The sequence below is a fragment of the Pipistrellus kuhlii genome, unplaced genomic scaffold (genome assembly GCF_014108245.1).
Source record: "Pipistrellus kuhlii isolate mPipKuh1 unplaced genomic scaffold, mPipKuh1.p scaffold_m20_p_15, whole genome shotgun sequence".
NCBI classification, from domain to species: Eukaryota; Metazoa; Chordata; class Mammalia; order Chiroptera; family Vespertilionidae; genus Pipistrellus; species Pipistrellus kuhlii.
Window position 1 is genome coordinate 38,196,175 of NW_023425460.1, and position 23,576 is coordinate 38,219,750.

General features: G+C 34.3%; 1 protein-coding gene across 3 annotated transcripts in view; it reads left to right on the forward strand.

The window, feature by feature from the left end:
* SHOC2 (SHOC2 leucine rich repeat scaffold protein) overlaps nt 1–23,576 on the forward strand; it is a 46,953-nt gene that overhangs the window by 7,946 nt on the left and 15,431 nt on the right. For all 3 annotated transcript variants that reach the window (XM_045582075.1, XM_036438975.2, XM_036438974.1), the window contains exons 2-4: nt 14,232–15,166; nt 20,688–20,825; nt 22,992–23,122. In XM_045582075.1, the coding sequence (XP_045438031.1) occupies nt 14,464–15,166; nt 20,688–20,825; nt 22,992–23,122 (972 nt within the window). In that variant the 5' untranslated portion in view covers nt 14,232–14,463. The remainder of the gene's footprint in view (nt 1–14,231; nt 15,167–20,687; nt 20,826–22,991; nt 23,123–23,576) is intronic.

Below are 23,576 nucleotides of genomic sequence, written 5' to 3' on the forward strand. Positions count from 1 at the left end.
AAAAGACCTGGGGCACTCCTAGAGCCCATAAGAGAGTTGAAAATAAGAACAGAAGGAAAACAGTAAAAAGGAAATATAAAACTTGAAAAAATTTATCAGTTTAAGGCACCTTAATATTGTTATAAACACACTTAGAATCTCTCAAGACACTGTTTTATATGTAGCTATGTTTTGTATTTCAGAAAGGTTTCCATCTAAAGTGATACAATAAAAAAACATTTAATCCTCACAGGAGGAGGTGGTTTTTAAAAATTGATTTTAAAGAGAGAGAAAAACCACGTCGATGTGAAAGAGAAACATCTGCCTCCCGAGGGATCGAACCTACAACTTGGGCATGTTCTAGGAACAAAATCCAAGGTGCTCCAACCAACTGATCCTTACTGGTCAGGGGCCAGGGCTACAACTACAATTTTTTAATGTTACACTTTCGTTATTGAAAAGATGTGCTTAATGAGGTGAAATACAGTAGGCACTATAATAAGTATTTGAGTAAAATTAAGTAGAAGTAAATAATTACCTGATAATACAAAAATCAATGCAGTTTAATATTATGACCTTAAAATTTGCATGTGTTCTTTATTTACATATGTAAATATTTAGCTGTTTAATACGTACAGTTGAATAACATTTTTTAAATCAGTTTTGAATGAAAACATACCTGTTACAACGATATGACAAAATGATATATTTCTGCAACCTCTATTCTGTTAAAGAGAGTAAACTTAATCTCTTGGCATTTCCTAGCAACCTGGACTGGAAAAATTAGATTGGAGGTCATATAATAGCAGTATATGCAGGTAACAGATTGGGTGACCTGAAATAGATTATATTTAGTTTTGTTTTATATATCTTATAGTATAAAATTCACTTTAGTTCTGGTTCAGATAAAATGCATTTTATCTTAATATTCTAATTCTATAACTAAGGATAAGTACGTAGACGATTTAATTATTTTGTTGCTAAAATAAATACTGGTTTACCATGTGTTAATTACAGTTTTAAACTTATAGAAATAGGATACTTATATACTAGGCAGCTTAAATTAGTAAGGTTTTATGATTTAATCTTGAAGACATTTATTTCTGTACTTTGGAAGTAGTGATTTGGAATTCTTAATACTAGAAATATGTCCTAGTTTCAGAACACCCACTAAGCAACTGTGGGAACTCAGCATGCTAAATGGCTTGTAGTGCTGCAGTATTTTTTAATTTTTCCCACCTTCTGTTATGTAATAGCTTATTGTAGTACACACTGAAGATGAGTATTTGGGCCAAGAACAAAATTTATTGAAGCCCCCAAATATGTGAGACTATGGCAGGCTTTGTGTTGGGCTCTGATGATCTACAGATGGTCCTATATAATAAGTTAATATGCAAACCGACTGAACAGCAGAACTAACGGTCGCTATGATGTGCATTGACCACCAGGGGCAGACGCTCAATGCAAGAGCTGCCACCTGGTGGTCATTGCGCTCCCACAGGAGGAGTGCTCCTCAGCCAGAAGTCCTGAGCCTTCCTCACTGCTGGTGAGCGCAGTGGCAGTGGCAGAGCCTCTCCTGCCTCTGCCTCAGCGCTAAGGAAGTCTACTGCTGGCTTAGGAGTGACATCTCCCGAAGGCTCCCAGATTGTGAGAGGGCGCAGATCAGGCTGAGGTCCTCCATCTTTCCAAGTGCAGAATTTCATGCACCGGGCCTCTAGTCAAATGTGATGGCCAGTGAGTGAATGGTATAAATTAGGTGGTAATATTTTGGATTACAAATAAGGCTTAAAAAGCACTGTTTTGGGACTTAAGAGAAATAAGTGGAATAAAAATAATGAAGTCTGCTAGTTTACAGGCATTGTAATATGTAAAACTATGTTTGTAAAGGCATTTGATAAAACAAACTTCTCTCAGTTTATTTGGTTAATGAAAAAAGGGACTGTGCTGATCCACACTAATTGTAATACCTGCAAATGGATATTACAGTTAAATGTTTCGGTTTAAGGGTTTTCATGATATGAAAAAGGAAGGACTTAGCTTTGAAAATCAGCTATGTAATTCTTGTAGAGTTAGCTCTGAGAGTAATGCCTTAATTCAAGATTAATTATTCACATACAAAAATATAAAAAACAACAACTTATGGCCTTTTCTCAACTGGAACTCAATTATACCTGATAGTTTCATATATATGGATGTACTAGTATATATGTAATAGTTGATAGAATAATAAGGGTCCTGTGGTAAGATCTTGGAAGATTATTGTTTCATCAAAGATAGTTGAAATTAAATTTCTTATAATTGAAGTTTTGCTATATTATACTCAAATTCTTTGAAAATTGATAATCCACAATAGTAGGTTCATGTCCTAAAAATAAAAACAACTTGTTAATTAGTCTATCTCTTTCCTGACTATACTATTATCCAGTTTTTATAAACTAACAATATGATAATATTTAAATTGCTTCCTAGATGAATTAAAATTAAGTATTGCCAAATAATTTTTTTTTTTCTTTCTGGCATGGTTTAAGTGATTAATATATTAGTTGCTACCTTCAAATTAGTATGATTTATATCTTTGTATATAAGAATTTGTTTTTACATCAAAGCTTCTATAAACTATGTGGGAATCATATTTTGAGATTATAGTAATAAGATAGTAGATATTACTTACCAGTTGGGAACTGATTTGGTTTAATGTGTTAAATTATAAAAATAATAAAATGTCCTTTTATGTATATTAAAAAATATAAGGCCTGCCTTTCTTTATTTTCAAAGGAGAAATACTTTATTGATCTTGGTTAAATTGGGCCTGGCTGCTTAATGTATTTCTTTTGACCTTATATGAGAAAGGTTTTTTGCTATGGGATATTTAAAGAAATTAATACAGAGATAAATGAGAGATATTTTTAAAGCCCCAAATGTATTATGTAAATCTTATTTTAACAACTATAAAGGATAAGTAGATAAATAAAATAATTATTTGACCATATAGTCTTCATCTAAATAGTTTCAAGACGTGAAAAAGACTGTTTTATAGTAATGGGAACTTATTAAATACTGATTCTTAAATGTACAATACCTACCTTGAGACCACACACTCCTTTAATCTTATTACATATAGTACATTTATTTTTGTTTATATTTTTCTGACAGTTTCTGATAAATAGTTTATAGAGTAAGTAATGGAAAGGATTTATAATCAGATAAGACCTAGTAAAGGAATGTAAGGTTTATACTAACAAATGAAACAGTTAAATGTAATCTATTTAATTTTTAGTATAAAAGCACTGAAAATCATTTGTTTTTTTTAATTGAAAATACTTTATTGAGCATTACAGTCATCTTAATGTTAATAACCTAAAATAGCAATTACATTTTTTCTCTTTTGCTTTACACTGATAATTAAGTAACCAACTTACTGTAAGGTTTATTGCTAGTTTGCCCCCGATAAATGAAGAGTAAAGTATATTTTAGGAATACTTAGGGTCGTGTTTGACATGTTTTGAATTCCTTGGCAAGAAAGGCAATTTAAGCAATATTCAGAGGTAAATCTTTTGGGGAGTGTTTGTGTGGCATAAGTTTTTCAGACAATGTTTGGTCAAGGATATTTGATGTTTACTCTCATATCTTAAGTTATATTGAGACATTTAAATCTCCCTATACAACCTCTGCCTTTTATTTTGATACTTTTTTGGAGAATCTTGCAATTTATATATAAGTGAGTTGAAGTGCTGTACAAGAGAGCCGTAATCCCATTATGGTTTATGTTGTGGGTTGGATAAACAAGAATTTTCAGTTCTTTGCTCTAAACTTTTGTTTGCCCAAAATCAAAATTATGTAAGTTTTATTTTTTCTCATAAGGAGCACAGATTTCTTGAAAAACTCATCTATTTACTATTGTATAAAATAAATTAACCTTGTCCTCTCCATGTCCATTCAAACTCATCTTGCCTCCTTGCAAAGGGAAAAATAAGTTGAATGAATTTGAAGGTGCTATGACTTGTTCACAGACAGCTATTTATTTAGCCTTCATGAAAACTACTCTTACCTCAGGTTCACTCATACTGCTTAAGAATGTGGTTTTTGTTTTTCTTTTTAATTTCTCTATGATCAATAATGTTCCCATGAGCACATTAACTTGGGGTGCTTTTTTAATCTTAGGTCTTCCAGTTTTGAGGATTCCTTTTTTAACTCCTGAACAACAAAAATATATAGTTTTATGTGATTTGGAGGGAAAACAGTTTATTTTGTTCCTTTAAGCTACTTAATAAGTAGTGTTTCAGATCTTATAAAATAGGAAAGTACAAATGAAGTCTTGCCATTTTTAGGTATTCGTATCAAAATCAGAATAATTTCTAGTTAATTTTAAGTGGAATATAGGAAAACTATGAATGAAGCAACGTGTGTGTGTGTGTGTGTGTGTGTGTGTGTGTTTTGTTAATCCTCACTCAAGGATAGGTTCCCATTGGTTTTTAGAGAGAGAGTGGAAGAGTGGGGAAGAGAGAGAAACAACCAGTTGGTTGCTTCCTGCACGCATGCTTCCTGATCAGAGCCCTTGACCTGAATTGAACCCAGGACTCTTCAGTCTGAGGCTAATGCTCTAACCACTGAGCCAAAGAGCTAGGACGAGAAAACATTTTTATCTGTTTATTGTTCAATTATCTTCATTCAGTGTTTATTGAGTACTCACTGTGTGCTTAATAAAAATTCATAATATCTTTTAATTTGTAGAGCACTTTATAGAATAAAAATTGTTTCTTTATGTAAGGAGCCTGTCATCTATCTAGTAGGACAGATAAAACCGAGTTAACATTTATTTATAATCCTTTAATAAATATAACTGCTATTATGTGTTAGGCCTTATTTCTAAGTACTAGGATACAACTGTGAAAAAGAAGGATCCCTATTTTCCATTACTTTAAATGATGGAGTCAGACAACTAACCTAGTAAGTATAATCCAGTGTGGTGCATGTTCTGATGGGTAGTTTTAAGTGGAGAAAGGGCTATTCAGAAATGTTTCTGAGTAATAAAGAAAGGCTTCCCAGACCTCTGAGCTGAGATCTGAAGAAGACAAGAATTCGAACAGTGAAGAATTGTAAACCAATATTTCTGGCAGAAGAGAATATTTTGTATAAAGTCCCTGGGGGCAGAGATAGCAGGACCTGCTGTGACTAGAGTGCAAAGTGGGAAATACCAGAGTTGTGGCAGGAGAAGTAGGGGGGGGGGGGGGGGGGGGGGGGCACAGATCTTGAAAGACTTGGTAATTACTGCTAAGAAATTTGGATTTTATCCTGAGGGCTGTGTTTATGGAGGCCACCCACTCTTCCCTCGAGTGTTTTAAATTGTATATAGTAACCCGATTAGATGTGAGTATTTGAATGATCATTCTAATTACAGTGTAGTGATTAGGTTAGGAACAGGATGGGGGAGTGGTTGTGGTATGACCAGTTACAAAGCTATTGGAAGAAATTTGGTATTGCCTAGAGCAGGGTAGTGGCAGTGAGAATGAAGAGAAGTTGAAGTCAGGAGAAATTTGGGGAAAAGAATGGATAGGATTTGGTGATGGTTAAGATGTCAGAACTGAAGGAGAGGTAGGAGTCAGGATGACTCCAGGAATCTTGACCTCCCCTCCAACCCTTTTTAGTTGCTTTCTTTTAGCTGTTGTCTTTTTTAAATGATTTTTAAAAAAATGTAGAGGAAGAAAGAAAAACATTGGCTTCTTGTTCACTCATTTATGGATTCATTGGATGATTCTTGTATGTATCCTGACCGGGGATTGAACCCTCAGCCTTGGGGTATCTGCACAGTGCTTTAACCAACTGAGCTACCTGTTAAGAAGACTTTACTGATTCCCCGAATGTCCAAGACTGTTGAGGGTCTTTGTGCTGCAAAGATAAAGGCCCAGTGCAATCTTTACCACACAGTTCTTTGCCTTATCCACTTGTTTGTAAACTTACAGACAATAACTGTGACTTATTGTATACTTAGCATCTTGAACAATGCATGACACTTACTAGTATATATTATATTAAATAAAATGTTGACTGAATGAAAATAGAACTTTTATACTTAAATTTAAATATTTGTAATTAGAGAAAAGCTTTTTTCTGAACTGCCAGGGTCCAAAAATTGGTTTATAACTTCAGTGGATCAGATCACTCCATGAACTTTTGAGTATCTCTTGTACTATAATTCAGATCTGAAGTGCTGGATATATTTAGTTGTTCATGGGCCATCATGGACTAATTTAAATGGGCTTTGATATTATGTTGACCTCCTATATTATACATTTAGATTTTCTTTATAAATAAAATTTAATTACCTTTATCCTTTCTCAGTTTAAAAGTCAACGTAACCAAACTAGCACTGTTAGAATTTTTTCTTTTTCAAAATGAAAATAGATTTTTTTTTCTTCATCCTTGATTATGAAAAGAGTGAAGCTTATTATATACATTTAAAAAGTGATATATAGAAATAGAAAACCATCCTAATACATTACCATCCTAATACATTACCATCATTTGATGGATGTTTTTCTAGATTTTTAAGATTTTATATGTATTTATGAATGCCATAATTAAGTTAGAAGAAAAACTATCAACAGAAAGGAAACATATGACACCTATATTAATAGTCTCATTAATAGGCAAAAAATATTACTATCTTTCATATGAAGAATACTGATAACTAGTGTCTATAGATTGGGAAGTCACATATTCACAAAGTATACTATTAAAAGCACTGGTAATTTCTGCTGTAAAAACAGAGTTTAATTATGTTTGAAATACATCTTATCCTATACCTATTTGACCATGGAACAAAATGTTGTAGAAATAGATTTTGGGAAATTTGGAGAATGTATTACTAAACATTTTCAGGTTAGCATGTTGTTAGGTATTCCGAAACATGTGTTTGCATGACGGAATTATCTATAGCCATGGGGAGCTAATAAGGTTTTTAATATGGATAAACTAGAGGCCCGATGCACGAAACTTGTGCATGGATAGGGTCCGTAGGCTTGGCCAGCAATCAGGGCCGATCTGTGGGGCAACCAGAAGGGTGGTCAGGGGACCGCCTGCTGACACTCACCTTGGCTGGCTTGGGGCCTGTGGGCTGGAGCAGCTTCTGTGTTGAGCATCTGCCCCCTGGTGGTCAGTGCACATCATAGCAACGGGTCATTCCACTGTTTGGTTGATTTGCATATCTCTGTCATGGACTGCTCATAAGATTCCAGATGAAGAATCTTTGGCAGATTCCGAACTCTTTTAGCATTTGCTCTCAACCTCCATTTCTTTACCTTATTCTCGCCATTTCCTCTGCCAGTCTCTCATCACTGATAGCTCCCTGTCTTTTCAGAGAGAAGGGTAAGCACTTAAAAGTTTAAGGACACATTTTTTTATTTCTTCTGTGCTCTTACACAAATGTGTAACTCTAACATACATTTTAAACAAACAAATAAAAATACCTCAATTAATCATATTGTGAAGAAGCCACATCAAAAAGGATTTTCTGGATTGTATGCCCACCAGCAAACTGATTGTCCATTTCTCTGTATCCTCACCAGCCCTATTCTTTTTTTATGCTTTCATTGGTAGATATAACATTGTTTCTTATATTTTAAAATCAATATTATTCTCGTGAGTAGTGAAGATACCTTGCTAGGTCTTTCAAAATGCCAGGGGAGGGACCCAGAGTTCATTTGACCATTTACTTCAGAATGGAAACATAACTTTGGACTTTGTGATTCAACTCACTAAAGATTGGTTTGATATACTACCATACCTTGTTTTTTACCCTTAGCTAGAAATCATTATCCTAAATTTGATTAGATAGTATTTATCGAGTACTTACTACATGCCAGGCACTGTGTAAGTGCTTTCAGCTGCTTTCTTTGCATCTAATGCTTTTATTCTCAATGCTTTATTTGCATCTAATCTTTATATATATAAAGTACTCACAAACAATACACACACACACACAAACGTTTTAAAACTTTATACAAATAAGTTATTCTTTTTTTAAAAAAACAACAACTGTGGATCTTATTGGAGTGGCATTGGTTAGTAAAACTGTATAAGTTTCAGGTATGCAGTTCTAAAATACATTATTTGTATATTGTGTGTTCACCACCCCAAGTCAAGCCTCCCTCCATTACCATTTATCCCTCCTTTACTTTCTTTTACCTTCCCCTACCCCTCTTTCTAATAATCACCATAGTTGTTATCTGTGTTTATGAGGTTATTTTTGTTTTTATTTAATCCCTTCACCTTTTTGTCTCCTAACCCCCTCTCTCTCTTTTTTTTTATTTTTTATTTATTTATTGATTTTGTACAGAGAGGGAGAGAGAGAGAGAGAGTTAGAAACATCGATGAGAGAGAGTCATCGATCAGCTGCCTCTTGCACACCCCCTACTGGGGATATGCCCGCAACCAAGGTACATGCCCTTGACCAGAATCGAACCCGGGACCCTTCAGTCCCCAAGCCGACGCTCTATCCATTGAGCCAAACCGGTTTCGGCCTAACCCACTCTCTTTTGACAGCTGTCAGTCTGTTCTCTATGTCGATGAGTCTGTTTCTGTTTTGTAAGTTTATTTTGTTCATTAGATTCCACGTATAAGTGAAATCATATGGTACTTAACCTTTCTCTGACTGGCTTATTTCACTGAGCATAATATTGTCCAGGTCCATCCATGCTGTTGCAAAAGGTAAGATTTACTTTTTTATGGCCCAGTAATATTTCAATGTATATACCGTGTTTCCCCGAAAATAAGATATCCTCTGAAAATAAGACCTAGCGCAACTTTGGGAGAAAAAATTAATATAAGACACTGTCTTATTTTCGTGGAAACGGGGTATGTACCATGGTTTTTTTTATCCACTTATCTACTGATGGGCACCTTGGCTATTGTAAATAATACTGCAGTGAATATAGGGGTGCATACGTTTTTTCGAATCAGTGTTTTGGGTTTCTTCTGATACATTCCCAGTGGAATCTGTGGGTCATTTTTGAGGAAACTTCATACTGCTTTCCACAGTGGCTGCACCAGTCTGCATTCCCATCAACTGCGTGAGCATTCCCTTTTTTCCACATCCTTACCTACACTTATTTGTTGACTTATTGATGATAGCCATTCTGACAGGTGTGAGGTGATATCTCATAATCGTTTTTTTAAATTATTATTTTTTTTAAATTTTATTGGGGTGATATTAGTCTACATGAACATATAGGTTACATGTGTGGATTATTAATTTACAAAATCTGTATATAGGACTTTGTGCTCACCATCCAAAGCCAAATCTTCTCCTGTCACCTCATATTAGGACCCCTTTCTTCCCCCACCCTTCTCCCTCTGGCAACTACCACACTGCTGTTTGTGTTCATAAGTTTCAGTTTTTATATTCCACATGAGTTAAATCATATAGTCCTTAGCTTTCTCTGTTTGACTTATTCCACTTAGCATAATCTTCTTAAGGTCCATCCATGTTATAAATTGCGCTATTTCATCCTTTCTTATAGCTGTGTACAGTAGTATTCCATTGTGTACATAGACCACATTTTCTTTATCCAGTCCTCTATCGTATGGGACTTTGGCTGTTTCCAACTGTTGGCCACTGTGAATAATGCTAGAAAGAGCATGGAGGTGCATATGTCTTTGTGTATAAATTATTTCTAATTTTTCGGGTATATACCCAGGAGTGGGATTGTTGGGTCGTATGGTAGCTCTATTTTTAATTTTTTGAGGAATTGCCAGACTGCTTTTTATAGTGGTTGTACCAGTCTACATTCCCACCAGCATTCAATGAGGGGTCCCTTTTACCACAACCTCTCCAACACTTGTTGCTTGTCTTGTTGATAATGGCGACTCTAACTGGTGTAAGGTGCTATCTCATTGTATTATAGTTTTAATTTGCATTTCCCTGATTGCCAGTGAGGTTGAACATCTTTTCATATATCTATTGGCTGTTTGTATGTCTTCTTGGGAGAGGTGTATTTTCAGGTCTTCTGCCCACTGTTTGATTGGATTGTTTGTTTGTTTGGTGTTGAGTTTTATGAGTTCTTTATATATTTTGGAAGTTAAACCTTTGTCGGAGCTACTGTTTGGAAATATCATCTCCCATCTGGTTGGCTGCCTGTTTGTTTTGTTGTCCATTTCTTTTGCTGTGCAGAAGCTCTTCAGTTTGACATATTCCCATTTATTTATTTTTGCCTTTACCTCCCTTGCCTTTGGGGTCAAGTCCACAAAATGTTCTCTACCACGTAGATCCATAAGTTTGGCACCTATATTTTTTTCTATGTGACTTATAGTCTAGGGTAGGGGTGTCGAACTCAATCAGAGAAGGGGCCAAAATCTAAAATCCAGCCTAAATCGCGGGCCGAATGGTTTACTGAACAGTCATAAACTGTCATTGTGATGGAAACGCAGCGGAGTGCAGTGATGACAGCGCAGTGCGGGCCACATTGCAAGGCCTGGCGGGACGGATTTGGCCCGCGGGCCTTGTGTTTGACACATGTGGCTAGGGTCTTATGTCTAAGTCTTTGATCCATTTTGAATTAATTTTTGTACATGGGGATAAAATGCAATCTAGTTTCATTCATTTGCAGTGATATTGAGCATCTTTTTATGTCTCTTGGCCATCTGTATGTTTTCTTTGGAAAAGTGTCTATTCAGGTCCTTTGCCCATTTTAAAATTTGATTGTGTTTTTGGTTTTGAGTTCTTTATAAATTTTGGATATTAAATCCTGTATCGGATGTGCCATTGACGAATATGTTCACCCACAGAACCATTCTTTATATATTATTCTGCAATTTAATATGTTTCTGTTTTTGGAGGTGTTTACTCTTGTTTCTGAGATTTATCTGAGTTTCTATAGGTATACGTAGTGGTTTTTAACATGGTGAAGAGTGACTTTGCCATAGAGGCTCCATATGCAAGCGTGTAGAAGTTTTCATACTGTAAATCCTAGGAATAGAATTGATCGATCTAATGGGTAGATGTGGCATTTTCAAATTCATCAGGTTTTTACTAAATTGTTCACCAAAATTGTTTTAACAACGATATTTTACTAGCACAGAGTGGGTTTTTCAGCTCCATATTCTCTTAACAGTTGGTTTTATCAGACTTTTTACTTGCTAACCTGATGGCAGTAATATCTCTTAATAGTTGTCAAATTACTAGTGATATTGAGTAGTTTTGAAACAGTATTTATTGGTCATTTAAGTATTATTCTGTGAATTGCCTGCCCATTTTTTAGTGCTGTATTTATATAGAGGAGGCCCTCTTCACCTTGCTTGTATTCTTAACTCCCCATGCATGCACTTATCCCTTAACCACTCAGCTCTTCATGTAGACATCTTCCTTACTTACCCCTGTTATACTTCAGTGTCACACTCTGCTCCATCACTACCTGTGTACAGTTTTTCACTCCATTCGGTCTTCATGCTGAGCCACCCCCCTGTAAGGACACACATTCCCACATCCCTTGGCCTCTGACACCTCTTGTGAATTGCCAACATATGCTGATGTTCACTTTGTCTTGTTTGGGTTCTGATATTCCCCAAACTGAACTGCCGCCTTGTGGGATTGTCTTTCTCCTCTCACCTGGGCTCTGAAATCCAAGATGGGGGTAGGCTTTCAGTACTCTACCCTCTTTAGTTTTCTGCTGACATTATGCTATGGGACTTTTTGATTTTTCATTTTCTCCCATCACTGGAGTGGATGCCCACCTTGCTCTGCAAAACTGAGTTGCTTTAAGTTCTGACTTGACCAGGTTGGGGAATGGGTGTGTTTGACACTCAAAAATGTTGTTATAGTTTTATTAAAGAAATAAGAAAAATACAGATAGAAATTATTATATATGAAGGACAGATATTATATTGCTGTTGTGAAAGTTAACAAGAACTTGAAATGTGAAAAGATTTACGTAGGGACTAGAAATAAAACCAATAATTTTAAAAAAACTTACATAGTAATGGACATTCATGAGAGTCTCTTGGGAGGTACCTCCTGAGAACAGTGCAGGAAAGACTTTCTGGAAAAAGTGACCTCTAGAAGTCTTAAAAGATGTTTATGGGTTCATCTGGAAAAGGAAGAGGTATAAGGGATATAGTGGGGAAAGTATACAGGCAAAGGAGGAAACAAGAATATACGCATGGGTGGAGGAGACAGTACGGTATGTTCAAGGAACAGAGAATTGATGAGGGTAGTGTATGAATGGTGTCACAGGGGGACAAGGGAGTGGAGGTGAAGAGGAGGAAAGGATCATCCTAGCAGAGGGAACAAGCTGAATAAAGATAAGGTAGTGCAGAAAAAGCAATTTAAGCAAACTGTGTCAATAGTATTTAAGATAGGAATGGAGATTATATTGGTACAAATTGTAAACCTGAAAAAGATTGGAGCCTGACTAGAAAACCATGCACACACACACACACACACACACACACACACACAAGTATGTGTGTACTTTTAGTATGGGAGTGATTTCAAACCACTGATTTCTTAAAAGTGTTATATAGTATATTCCACTTATCTGAAGACTTAATAATATACTATATTTTCAATTAGGTGTCATATGTGAGTGTTTTGGCTGTTTAAACTGTAGCCTTGTTTGTATAAGGTAGAGCACACACCCTCTAATGCTAAAATTTTTAGCATAATCCTGTGCATTTAGACCAGTGATTTTTAACTGGTGTGCCAGGAGAATTTTTAAAACATGCAGTACCTGAATATTTTACTGACCTCATTTCTCTTAGTTTGTCAAATTAAAAAAAAAAAAAAAATGACAACAGCCAACACAACAATAGCCATCCAGTCTGAATGAATCAAAATTACACCTATTTTGGGTTTAGATTAGCAAAAAATATATTTTCTGATGTGCTGCAGAATTTCAGTAATTAGTTTATTATGTGTGCCATGAGATGAAAAAGGTTGAAAACAGCCCTGGCTGGGTGGCTCAGTTGGTTGGAGCATTATCCATCCTGTACACCAAAAGGTTGTGAGTTCGATCCCCAGTTGGGGCACATATGGGAGGCAATCGATTCATATTTCTCTCTTACATGGATGTTTTGTGTGCTCTTTCTCCCTCCTTACCCCCTCTCAAACCTCTGAAATCAATTTTTAAAAATCCTTGGGTGAGATTAAAAAAATATATATATTGAAATTTGCTGACTTAGACTATTATACTTTTTGTAGTTTAATAAAACTTTATTAACATCTTTTAATATCTTATGCTAATCAGGTAAGATGTTATAGTTTTAGCTTTAATCTTTAAGCCCTAGTACCAAATAAAGGCCAGTTAGTTAGAAAATTAATGCTAGAGCTACAAAACAAAAATTATATTTTACATTTTGAATTCTTTAGGGAGGACTAACTCCTTCAGAAAAATATTACTCATTTTTTAGCATTTGTGGATCCTTTTGATCATTTTACTAGTGAACTTTTTCTTCTTTTAAGAATAATTAAGAGTCCTAACTTTTCCAGTTCCTAGCATATAGATATCATTGGAGACTGTTTCAGAAAGATATCCCCCAGATCTACCTGCATCAGAGACATCTAGAGTGCTTGCTTGAGTGCAGATTCTTAATGCCCTTTTCCTGAACTATTTGGTGTTCTCTATACATTTCACTTTGCTTATTTTGTTCTTTTACCAGACTGCTCTCTGTTTTGTCATCATCACTTTTGAAATCATCGCTGTTACGTAGAGCTATCTGATACTAGTTGCAGATAGAGCAGTTTTAGTGTAGTGGTTAGGAACATAGGCTGTGGATACAAACTATCTTTGTTGGAATCTCATCTTTATCATTTTTCCAAGTTTAAAAGCTAGTTAAAAATATTTCTGTGCCTCATTGACTCTGTTAATGAAATAGGGATAACAAACTTATCTCATAGGACTGTTAAATATATTAAATTAATTAATATTTGTAAATTCCTTACAATAATGCTTGTACATGGAAAGCACTCAGACATTAGCTGCTTTGTGACTTCTCTTTTTCATCCCTTAACAGTTTTGTTCTATAGTAACTGGTATACTTATCTTACCTCTTCCTGTTCAGACTATAAATTATTTGAGGATAAGGTCTACCTTATTAATTTTCATAGTTTTTCTAAGGATTTTGCATAAGTGTTTGATAAATATTTACTGCATAAAATCGTAAGAAAATGCCAAAATTGTCAGTATAAATGTTTTTCAGAGCCTATTTGCTTAGAATAAATTATAATCTAAAATATTAATGTTATCTGTGTTTTATTTCAGGAATTCTAATGAATCATTGCTTGACCAGCACCATTTTACCAGTTGGAATGAGTTATCAGAAATGAGAATAGATCCAACATGTAATAGATGGCTGTTACTCCGTGTTGATTACTTCTTCAAGCCAGTACCTTTTTGATTCCATAGGATCTTTGTCTCTTCATCTTTGAATTCCAATTCCTATTGTTGGCAAATAAAAAGAGTTCATGTAGTTTTTGCTGAAGCTTGAGTCACCATGAGTAGTAGTTTAGGAAAAGAAAAAGACTCTAAAGAGAAAGATCCCAAAGTACCATCAGCCAAGGAAAGAGAAAAAGAGGCAAAAGCCTCTGGAGGTTTTGGGAAAGAGAGCAAAGAAAAAGAACCTAAGACCAAAGGGAAAGATGCCAAAGATGGAAAGAAGGACTCCAGTGCTGCCCAACCAGGGGTGGCTTTTTCAGTTGACAATACGATCAAACGGCCAAATCCAGCACCTGGGACTAGAAAAAAATCCAGCAATGCAGAGGTAATTAAAGAGCTCAACAAATGTCGGGAAGAGAACTCAATGCGTTTGGACTTATCCAAGAGATCTATACACATATTGCCATCATCAATCAAAGAGTTGACTCAATTAACAGAACTTTATTTATATAGCAACAAATTACAGTCCCTCCCAGCAGAAGTGGGCTGTCTAGTAAATCTCATGACACTGGCTCTAAGTGAAAACTCACTAACCAGTTTGCCTGACTCTCTTGATAACTTGAAGAAGCTGCGGATGCTTGATTTACGGCATAATAAACTGCGAGAAATTCCTTCAGTGGTGTATAGGCTAGATTCTCTCACCACTCTTTACCTTCGCTTTAATCGTATAACTACTGTGGAAAAGGACATAAAAAACCTGTCAAAACTCAGCATGCTTAGTATTCGAGAGAACAAAATCAAACAATTACCTGCTGAAATTGGTAAGAGCCTTGGTTTACTATTATTGTATGTAGCAATAATTGGAGTACTTTTCCATACCAGTAAATATTTGATACTTGCTTAAAAGAATATGGTTTCTAAATTCTATCTTATTTATGGTTTACTTTAATTACTTAGGTTTAGCAATATTAATAGTGCATGGTTTGAGATATTGTATAGACTCAAGAAAATGAATTTGAAAATAGATGCAATTAGGCCTTTTCCCCACAAACCCAATCTGCTTTCATTTTCTTTGAAGAAAAAGTGAATTTGAAGCAGAAAAAGATGCTTGCCTGATTTTTAAGTTGTTGCCCCTTATTTTTAAAGTATTTATATATGTAATTTTACTAGATTCATTAAGGCTACATTTTCCCATTTTCTGACTTTCCCTTCTTTACCTGAAAAGTGTTTGTTTAAATTCACATCCCTTTTCTACCTAAGTTACTACAAAAGATTGGCATATCAGGGCAGTGTCTGATGAAAATTGAGGAATTTTAAAAGTACTCACATGTTCATTAAAAACAATTCAAGAATACAGAAAAGTAGAAAAATGACATACTAAATGAAACACTGTTAGCAATTTGGTAGATTTCATTCCAGTTTTTTATATAAAGCTAAATTTTACTGAAACAAATGTTTTTAAAAGAATGGTAGTCTAAAAATAGGAAATATACATGTATAAACGAATCAGTAAAAAAATTTGTCTTGATAGTCTTAATTATGGAAAAAATTTTTAGAAACGTTTGAAATATAATAAACCTTTGACTTAATTTTGGGAAATTGATAAAGGTATTATCTTTGTGGACCCTTTTTATAAATTTTTAAAAATTGACGTAATTGATTATGCAACTTTTAAAGGAAAGTTTTCTTTTGTATGAAAGTCTAGTTTATTCTTAAAAAAAAGGTTGGATTAAATATTTTGTTGGTTTGAGCATTGGTCTTATAGTGAGCAATAAAGGAAATTTCCTCCTCTTAGGTTCTGCAGCTTCTAGAGATGAAATACTCTGTATTTTAAAATTTTTATCTAGTTTTGAAAAGGTGCAATGTAAATTTTAGTTATGGTGTAACTACATTTGACTCTAACCAGATATTTAAAATCATAATTTAATTTTGGTTTAATTAAATGTACTTAGAAAAACCCATGGAGTACTTTTCCATACCAGTAGTTACAAGATGTGGCTCACTTAATGAGATATTAAAGTATTCTCAGGCATTCTAAAGGAAATATTCCTTTCCATGTGTTCCGATGAGAATGTAGTTGTTGAACGACTTCTGATTTTATACCAGATTCAGTCAAAATTTGAGCTGTATATATGGTTCATAGTGGAATAGAAATTATAGGCTTTTGGAGAAAGAAATGGTTACTTTTTAATATGGGAAAAATGTTTTTGCTTATCTTTGTTCTTGTTGTTTTGCGTATGTTTTATTCTTCATTCTAAAACTTTGGCTTTAATTCATATGAAGTCTCTCTTTAAGGATTTTTTTTTTTCCAATAGAGAAATTATGAGATTACCTGGGAATTAAGAACACATTTTAAAAAATAATCGTTTTGGTTGATTTAGACCGAGAGAAAGGGGGAGAGAGAGGGAGAAAGAGAGAGAGCGAGCGCACGCGTGGAAGAGAAAGAAACATCGATATGTGTGAGGAAAATCGATGGGCCGCCTCCTGCACACCTCCTACCAGGGATCAAGCCTGAAACTGAGATGTGCCCTGACCAGGAATCAAACCATGACCTCTTTGTGCATAATATTTATTATGAGGAATTAGGATGTATAAGACTTAACTTAGATGCATGGATTTGGGGCTGTTCAGTACTTTACATATATTATTTCATTAAATTGTATAACCCAAGGAAATAGGTATTTCTCCTCTTATTGTGCCGAAGGAAGAACTGAAAATGTAGAGAGATTAGATAATTTACTCAATATCATGCAACTAGGAAGTTAGAATATAAACCTAGATCTTACACTACTGCCCCTTCTAGTCTAAAATAGTGGGTCCCACTCTCATAGATTATGATTTAGTGGTCTGGCCAGTCCATGGCATCTGTACTTTTAAAGAATAAGCTGGGTTATTCTATGTGTAGCTGCAGTTGAAAGCCATTGCATTAGATTTTTCTTTTTCTTTTTTGAAGTGGGGAGAATATCAGCAGCTTAAGATGTAATTCATATACATACAATTCACAAATTTAAAGTATATAATTTATTGTTTTTTAGCATGTTCACAGAACTGTGCAACCATCACAAACAATTTTTAGAACCTTTTCATCACACCAAAAGAAACCGTACCCTTTAGCATTCACCACTCCTATTTTCTCCCAACCCCTTAGCCCTAAGGTAAACATCGATCTACTTTCTGTTTCTATAGATTTTCTTGTTCTGTACATTTCATATAAATGCAATCATACAAAATATGGTCTTGATGATAGGCTTCTTTCACTTAGCATCTTGTTTTCTGCATTCATCCATGTTACAGTGTATATTAGTTCTTCATATTCCATAGCATGAATATATTCCATAGCATGAATATACCACATTTTATTTACCATTCATTACTTATGTTGAACATTTGGGTTGTTTCTACTTTCTAGATACTATGAATACAATTACTATAAACATTTTTGTACACATTTATGTTTGAACGTTGTTTTCATTTTTCTTAACATATGTACATAGAAATGGAATTACTGAGTCATATGGTAATTTTATGTTTAATTTGAGGAACTACTAGATTGTTTTCCTAAGTGAATGCACCATTTTACATTACCAAGAGCAATGTGTGAGGGTTCCAGTTTTTCTACATTTTCAATATGCTTGTTATTTTCTTTTTTATTATAGCCATTTATTATAAAGGAAAGATAGAAATAGACCATCCTTTATTGCTTGCTAAATAAAATCAGCTCTTTTAAGAATGTTTGCAAGATAAGGCCCAGGCACAAAGATGAAGTAAAATGAAAATTTGATATTTTTAAAAGTGTTATACTCGTTTTCATATTATTTGCCAAAACCCATAAGAGAATTTAGAACCCAGAATTTCTGCAAATTATCATTTTGTTAAACTTCCATTTATAAATACTAGCTTATTGATACATATTGGATTTATAGTATGCATATTAATGAATTTTCATTCTCTTGTTTAATTAAGTATACCACTTTCAATTATGCCATCCAGTTTGCATTCAGCCGTATATTTGAGGAATGTGAAGAATTAGAAGTTTTAGAAATATAGTGACATTTAGTCTAAATCATGTATTTGAAACTTAGCCATTATTTAAGGTTGTATTGTGCTACTGCCTTATAGGGAAATTATATTAAAACTAGAGGCCAGGTGCACGGATTCGTGCACTGGTGAGACCCCTTGGCCTGGCCTGCAGGGATTAAGCCAAAACCTGCTCTCCAACTTCCCTTGAGGGGTCCCAGATTGGAGAGGGCTCCAGGGCTTGTCCAGCCCATTTTGCCCAGTCCCAATCAGCTGGACCCTAGCAGCAAACTAACCTACCAGTTGGAACATCTGCCCCCTGGTGGTCAGTGCACGTCATAGCGAAGGTCTAACGGACGGTTGGACACTCAGCATATTAGGCTTTTATTCTATAGCAGTTGTTCTCAACCTTTCTAATGCTGCATTAGAAAGGTTGAGAACCACTGTTCTATAGGATCAGAATATTTAAGTATTAATAACATCTTTACTAATGCCCTGTGATTTGATACCAGGGATAAATATTTACATGGGTGAACATTGGCAGTAAACAGTAAAAGGATACTGAACAGACAGTACATGTAAGCATATGAAGAGCAGAGGTAATAGAGAGTAGCCAAGAAAACTCTGCATTTGGTAATGTTCATTTTTCTTTTGTGTAAGGCATATCTTTTTGTGTTAGATACATGGAAACCTTCGTTGTTGCTTTTTTTTTTGTAGATGAGTATTCCATTCTGCCTGTTACACCTCCTTTCACCATTTGCTACTTTGAAAGAGACTTCATGTACACCAAGAGAGTCAAGAAATCCTGTTTTCAGAGAGAAAACAGTATATAACCATTCCTTACTGTCCGCTCCTGCCCCAACTGGTTCCTTTGAGTTTCGTGTTAGATGATTTAGTAAAAAAAAAAAAAAAAAAAAAATTATTTTTTGGCCTGGATGGATTAGAATGAGGGCCATCAGATAGTTAGTTTTACTAATTCATCAGTTTAATTCAGGAGATTCTGGACAAGGAAGTTTTATAGAATTTTATTCTTCTAGGGAGGAAAGGTTACTTTTGAAACCAGAAATAAACCCCATCTTTGTCTCTTACTAAATATTCCTACAATTTATTGTCCTTCATTGAATTATGACTTAGTTTAAGATTTCTCCTCTTATTAAATACATTATTCTTTATAAGAGAGGAGAATGATCTGATATGTTAAAGCATACGCTTTTTGAGAACTGAGATTATTGTCTCTCATTTAAAAAATAACTCTCACAGCATTCAGATATATGAGAAAGTAGAATAAGCAATTTTTTTTGTACACACTTGACTCAGTAACATTTATTGAAATAAAAATAAATTTTCCACTATACTACAGTGTTACATTTTATAAGTCAAGTTAGATATACAATTAATATATAATAAATGCATATATAATTAATATCTGCAAAAATGCAAACAGAATGAGCAGTTCTTTTAAAAGTTGAAGGATCACAGAGATTTTAATTCCCAATTATGTAATTTTCTATGAACTATTATAGATAATAAATGTTAAGTTTTCAATAAATGTGGTTTGAAGTGAATTTAATGAAACCTAGTGTTACTAGTCATTTTTTAATATTAACTCAAATTGTAACCCTTAGTCCCTAAAATTTTAAAACTTTTCCCAGGACTTTCAGGGGTTATACAGTTGCTTTCATGGTCCAGGTAACATTATTTAATTATTTCATTTGAGTATTTTGTACCAGTGTTAATGACTAACTTAGTTTGGCATGAAAAATAAAACAGAAAAGGGAATTCAGAGTTGTTAATAAATAACTCCTTTTGACCAGGATTCAGTATGAAACCTTAGAGACTTAGAAATGAATTGTTGACTTAGTTTATTGTTATCAAATTGTTGGGTCTTTCACTGAACACCAAAAATCTGGAGAAGTTATTATTGATAATGGAGGTAGGAGGAGAACAGGGAAATGAGCACTTGTGCTGAGGAAAGATTTGATAGGCTATCATTGACTTCTGGTACTGCTGATGTGACAGCACGCTACACATTCAAAGCAATGTAGACACTGCTACCCATGTTGCTAAGTTGTAGGAGCAGTTAACTGAAAGACTAAGTCATTTTCTTTTTTAGGTATGTTTGAGATACAGCATATTAGTTTCAGGTCTACAATATAATGATTTAGTATTTGTAAGATGCCATTTTCAAATAACAGTTTTAGATTTTGTGTTTGACATTTTTTCTGAAAGAGTTTAATTATGATAATAGAAAATGAAGTTTTCCTTTAAATATTATTTAATATATTTAATAATTCTTATTAAATTTTTATGTTGACCTGTTTACAGGTGAATTATGTAACCTCATTACGCTGGATGTAGCTCACAATCAACTTGAACATCTTCCAAAGGAGATTGGAAACTGCACACAGATAACCAACCTTGACTTGCAGCACAATGAACTGCTAGACCTCCCAGATACTATAGGTATGGTATGAGAGGTGAAAGAAGATATTGATAGTTACTTATAGCAACTTGGACATTAAAATACTGTTTTTGATAATAAATATTAAAATATTAGAATTCAACATTGTTAGAGTAGTAAAACTTCTAAAAGATAGTATTTAAAAATCACTATTTCCATTTCCTGGCAGAAAATAATTATATTTTGAGAAATTAGCTCAACTGGATTATAAAGAAAATAGAATATTAAATCATATGTACTTCAATATATATTCTATAGCTCTGTGCTTAAATTGCAGAATGGGTGCATTTTCTGTTCTTGCTGATTTTACAGTCCATTGTATAGAGTATTGTTCCCTTTTCACTAAAGTAGACCCCCTGAAAAATAAAACCATTGCTGTTTAGTTTTTAAAACATGGTCAGTATAGTTTAAAGTGTGTTCATCTGTAATATTGAGGGACAAAGAAGAAATGAGCACCTAAAAGCTAAATGCCTGTGATTGGCAGTGAACAGCCTACATTAGGGGTGTCGAACTCAATCAGAGAAGGGGCCAAAATCTAAAATCCAGCCTAAATCGCGGGCCGAATGGTTTACTGAACAGTCATAAACTGTCATTGTGATGGAAACGCAGCGGAGTGCAGTGATGACAGCGCAGTGCGGGCCACATTGCAAGGCCTGGCGGGACAGATTTGGCCCGCGGGCCTTGTGTTTGACACATGTGGCCTACATTTATACACAGAATGTGTTCAGCAACATTGACTTTGTTGCAATGGCTCAACACTAAAGCAAGCTATGGCTTGATTTCTAGGTTGCAGTTTAGTTTGTGGTTTACTGCTCATTAAAAGAGGTTAGAGGTTGAAACCACTATAGGGGGTGAATCACACAGTAAGTGCCAGACTTCTGATGTCAGTTTTTTTCTGGTATAAAAGAGTTTTGATATATCATCCTTAGTTTTTTTTCCACCTCTTTTATTTTTCTGAGAGGAATAGATTTTGGCAAAACGTGGATGATTCTTTGAACATGCCACTTTCTCAAGAAAGTGATAACGCCTTTGCAAATGTGAATTCATCAGAATAGCATATTCTCATACATCACATTTTTAAAAGTTCAGGTTCTTCTACCATACATAATAGTGGAAAAATGTTTAGGAAAATTGAAGGTACTATTTTTGTTTAAATAACCACAAATTTTGGTATTATGTAATGTTATATGGCAATTTCACCATTTTCATTTTGTAATTTTTAAATTCTAGAAATCTATTCTGATTTTGAAAGTGAGAAACTTGTTATTTTGCCTTTGGAAGAGAAGTTTTAGGAATCTGGTTCTGTTTATTGGACTTTTGAGTTGTTAAGCATTTACTTTTAGGTTTCAATGACACTTAAAATGGTTAAAATTTTGTATTTGTCTACTATTTTACTGTAAACAGTGATTGAGACATAGCAGTTATTAGAACAGAATTGTGGGGACTTTTTACTATTAATAAGTCCTTTCCTTGTCTGGCAGATTTTAGAAACCCCTTAATGAATGCTCCAGCCATCTATAATAATGAAAGCATAATATGCTAATTAGACTGGGCAGCCCAATGGCCTTCCAGACGAAGCCGGGGCTGTGAGGTGCAGAGGGAAGCTGGTACCAGCAGCTAGGGGAAGGAAGGACCTACTCTTGCATGAATTTCGTGCATTAGGCCTCTAGTTATATTATAGTGGAACAGTTTTCTTCCATAGGAAAAGCATTGTTTATTTTATATAATACCATTAGAAATTTGAAAATTTTTTCTTCAAAATTAAATGTTCATTTTTACATATAATCACTTGTTCCATGTTGGATCATCATCACATAGATACAAAAGGGGTAACTATTATGAATTTCAAATGCATACTGCTTATGTTATACAATTAGGCCTTAGCTGAAGGTTAATTTATTATTAAAGTATGGCAATACTTTCTAATAATTTATTTTTATAATTGACTTATAGTGTATGTCATTATTTCTCTAAGACAAGTGGATACAAAAGTGCCTTCACCATTATCCTAATTGGTATAGTGTAGTGTGTTGTTCCTTGGTACTTAAAGTTAAGGATCTTGCTGAAATAATGCTTTATAGTAATTCATAAATATCTGGTTGATAGCCTAGGACAGTGAGAGGCTCATCATATATTTTCTTAAGTTCTCTTCTTGTGTATATTCATAGGAAACCTATCCAGTTTAAGTCGTCTTGGTCTGAGATATAACAGACTGTCAGCAATACCCAGATCACTGGCAAAATGCAGTGCACTTGAAGAATTAAATTTAGAGAACAATAACATTTCTACTTTACCAGAGGTAAGTAGAAACAACCTGCTAGATAATAAAGAAGAAACTAGTAAGCTTTTACAGCTGGGTAAATAATTTGATGATTGAGCTTGCCTAAAAAGTAGTATGCTATGAATATATAGCCACCACTAAGATAATAATTCCAAAAAAGAAAGAATAGGTATGATTGAAGGAACATATTATTGTAAAAAAAAATATTTTTTTGATGTGCAGAAAAGAGTAACCAAAGTGGTAAGTTAGTGTGCTACATTCCCCTTTAGCACCACGTAAATCTTTTTCATGTCATTTGAAACTAGCAATAAAAGCTATAACAAAGGAAAAGTCATATGGCTGGTTTTAAAACTCACTACCCCACGTAGTTCAGTTTTTTAAAAAGTTAATGAAGAAAGATGATAAAACAATGAACTGTATAGAACATACTATTTATTATTAAGATAAAATGGCTGCAACATCCCCATGACCC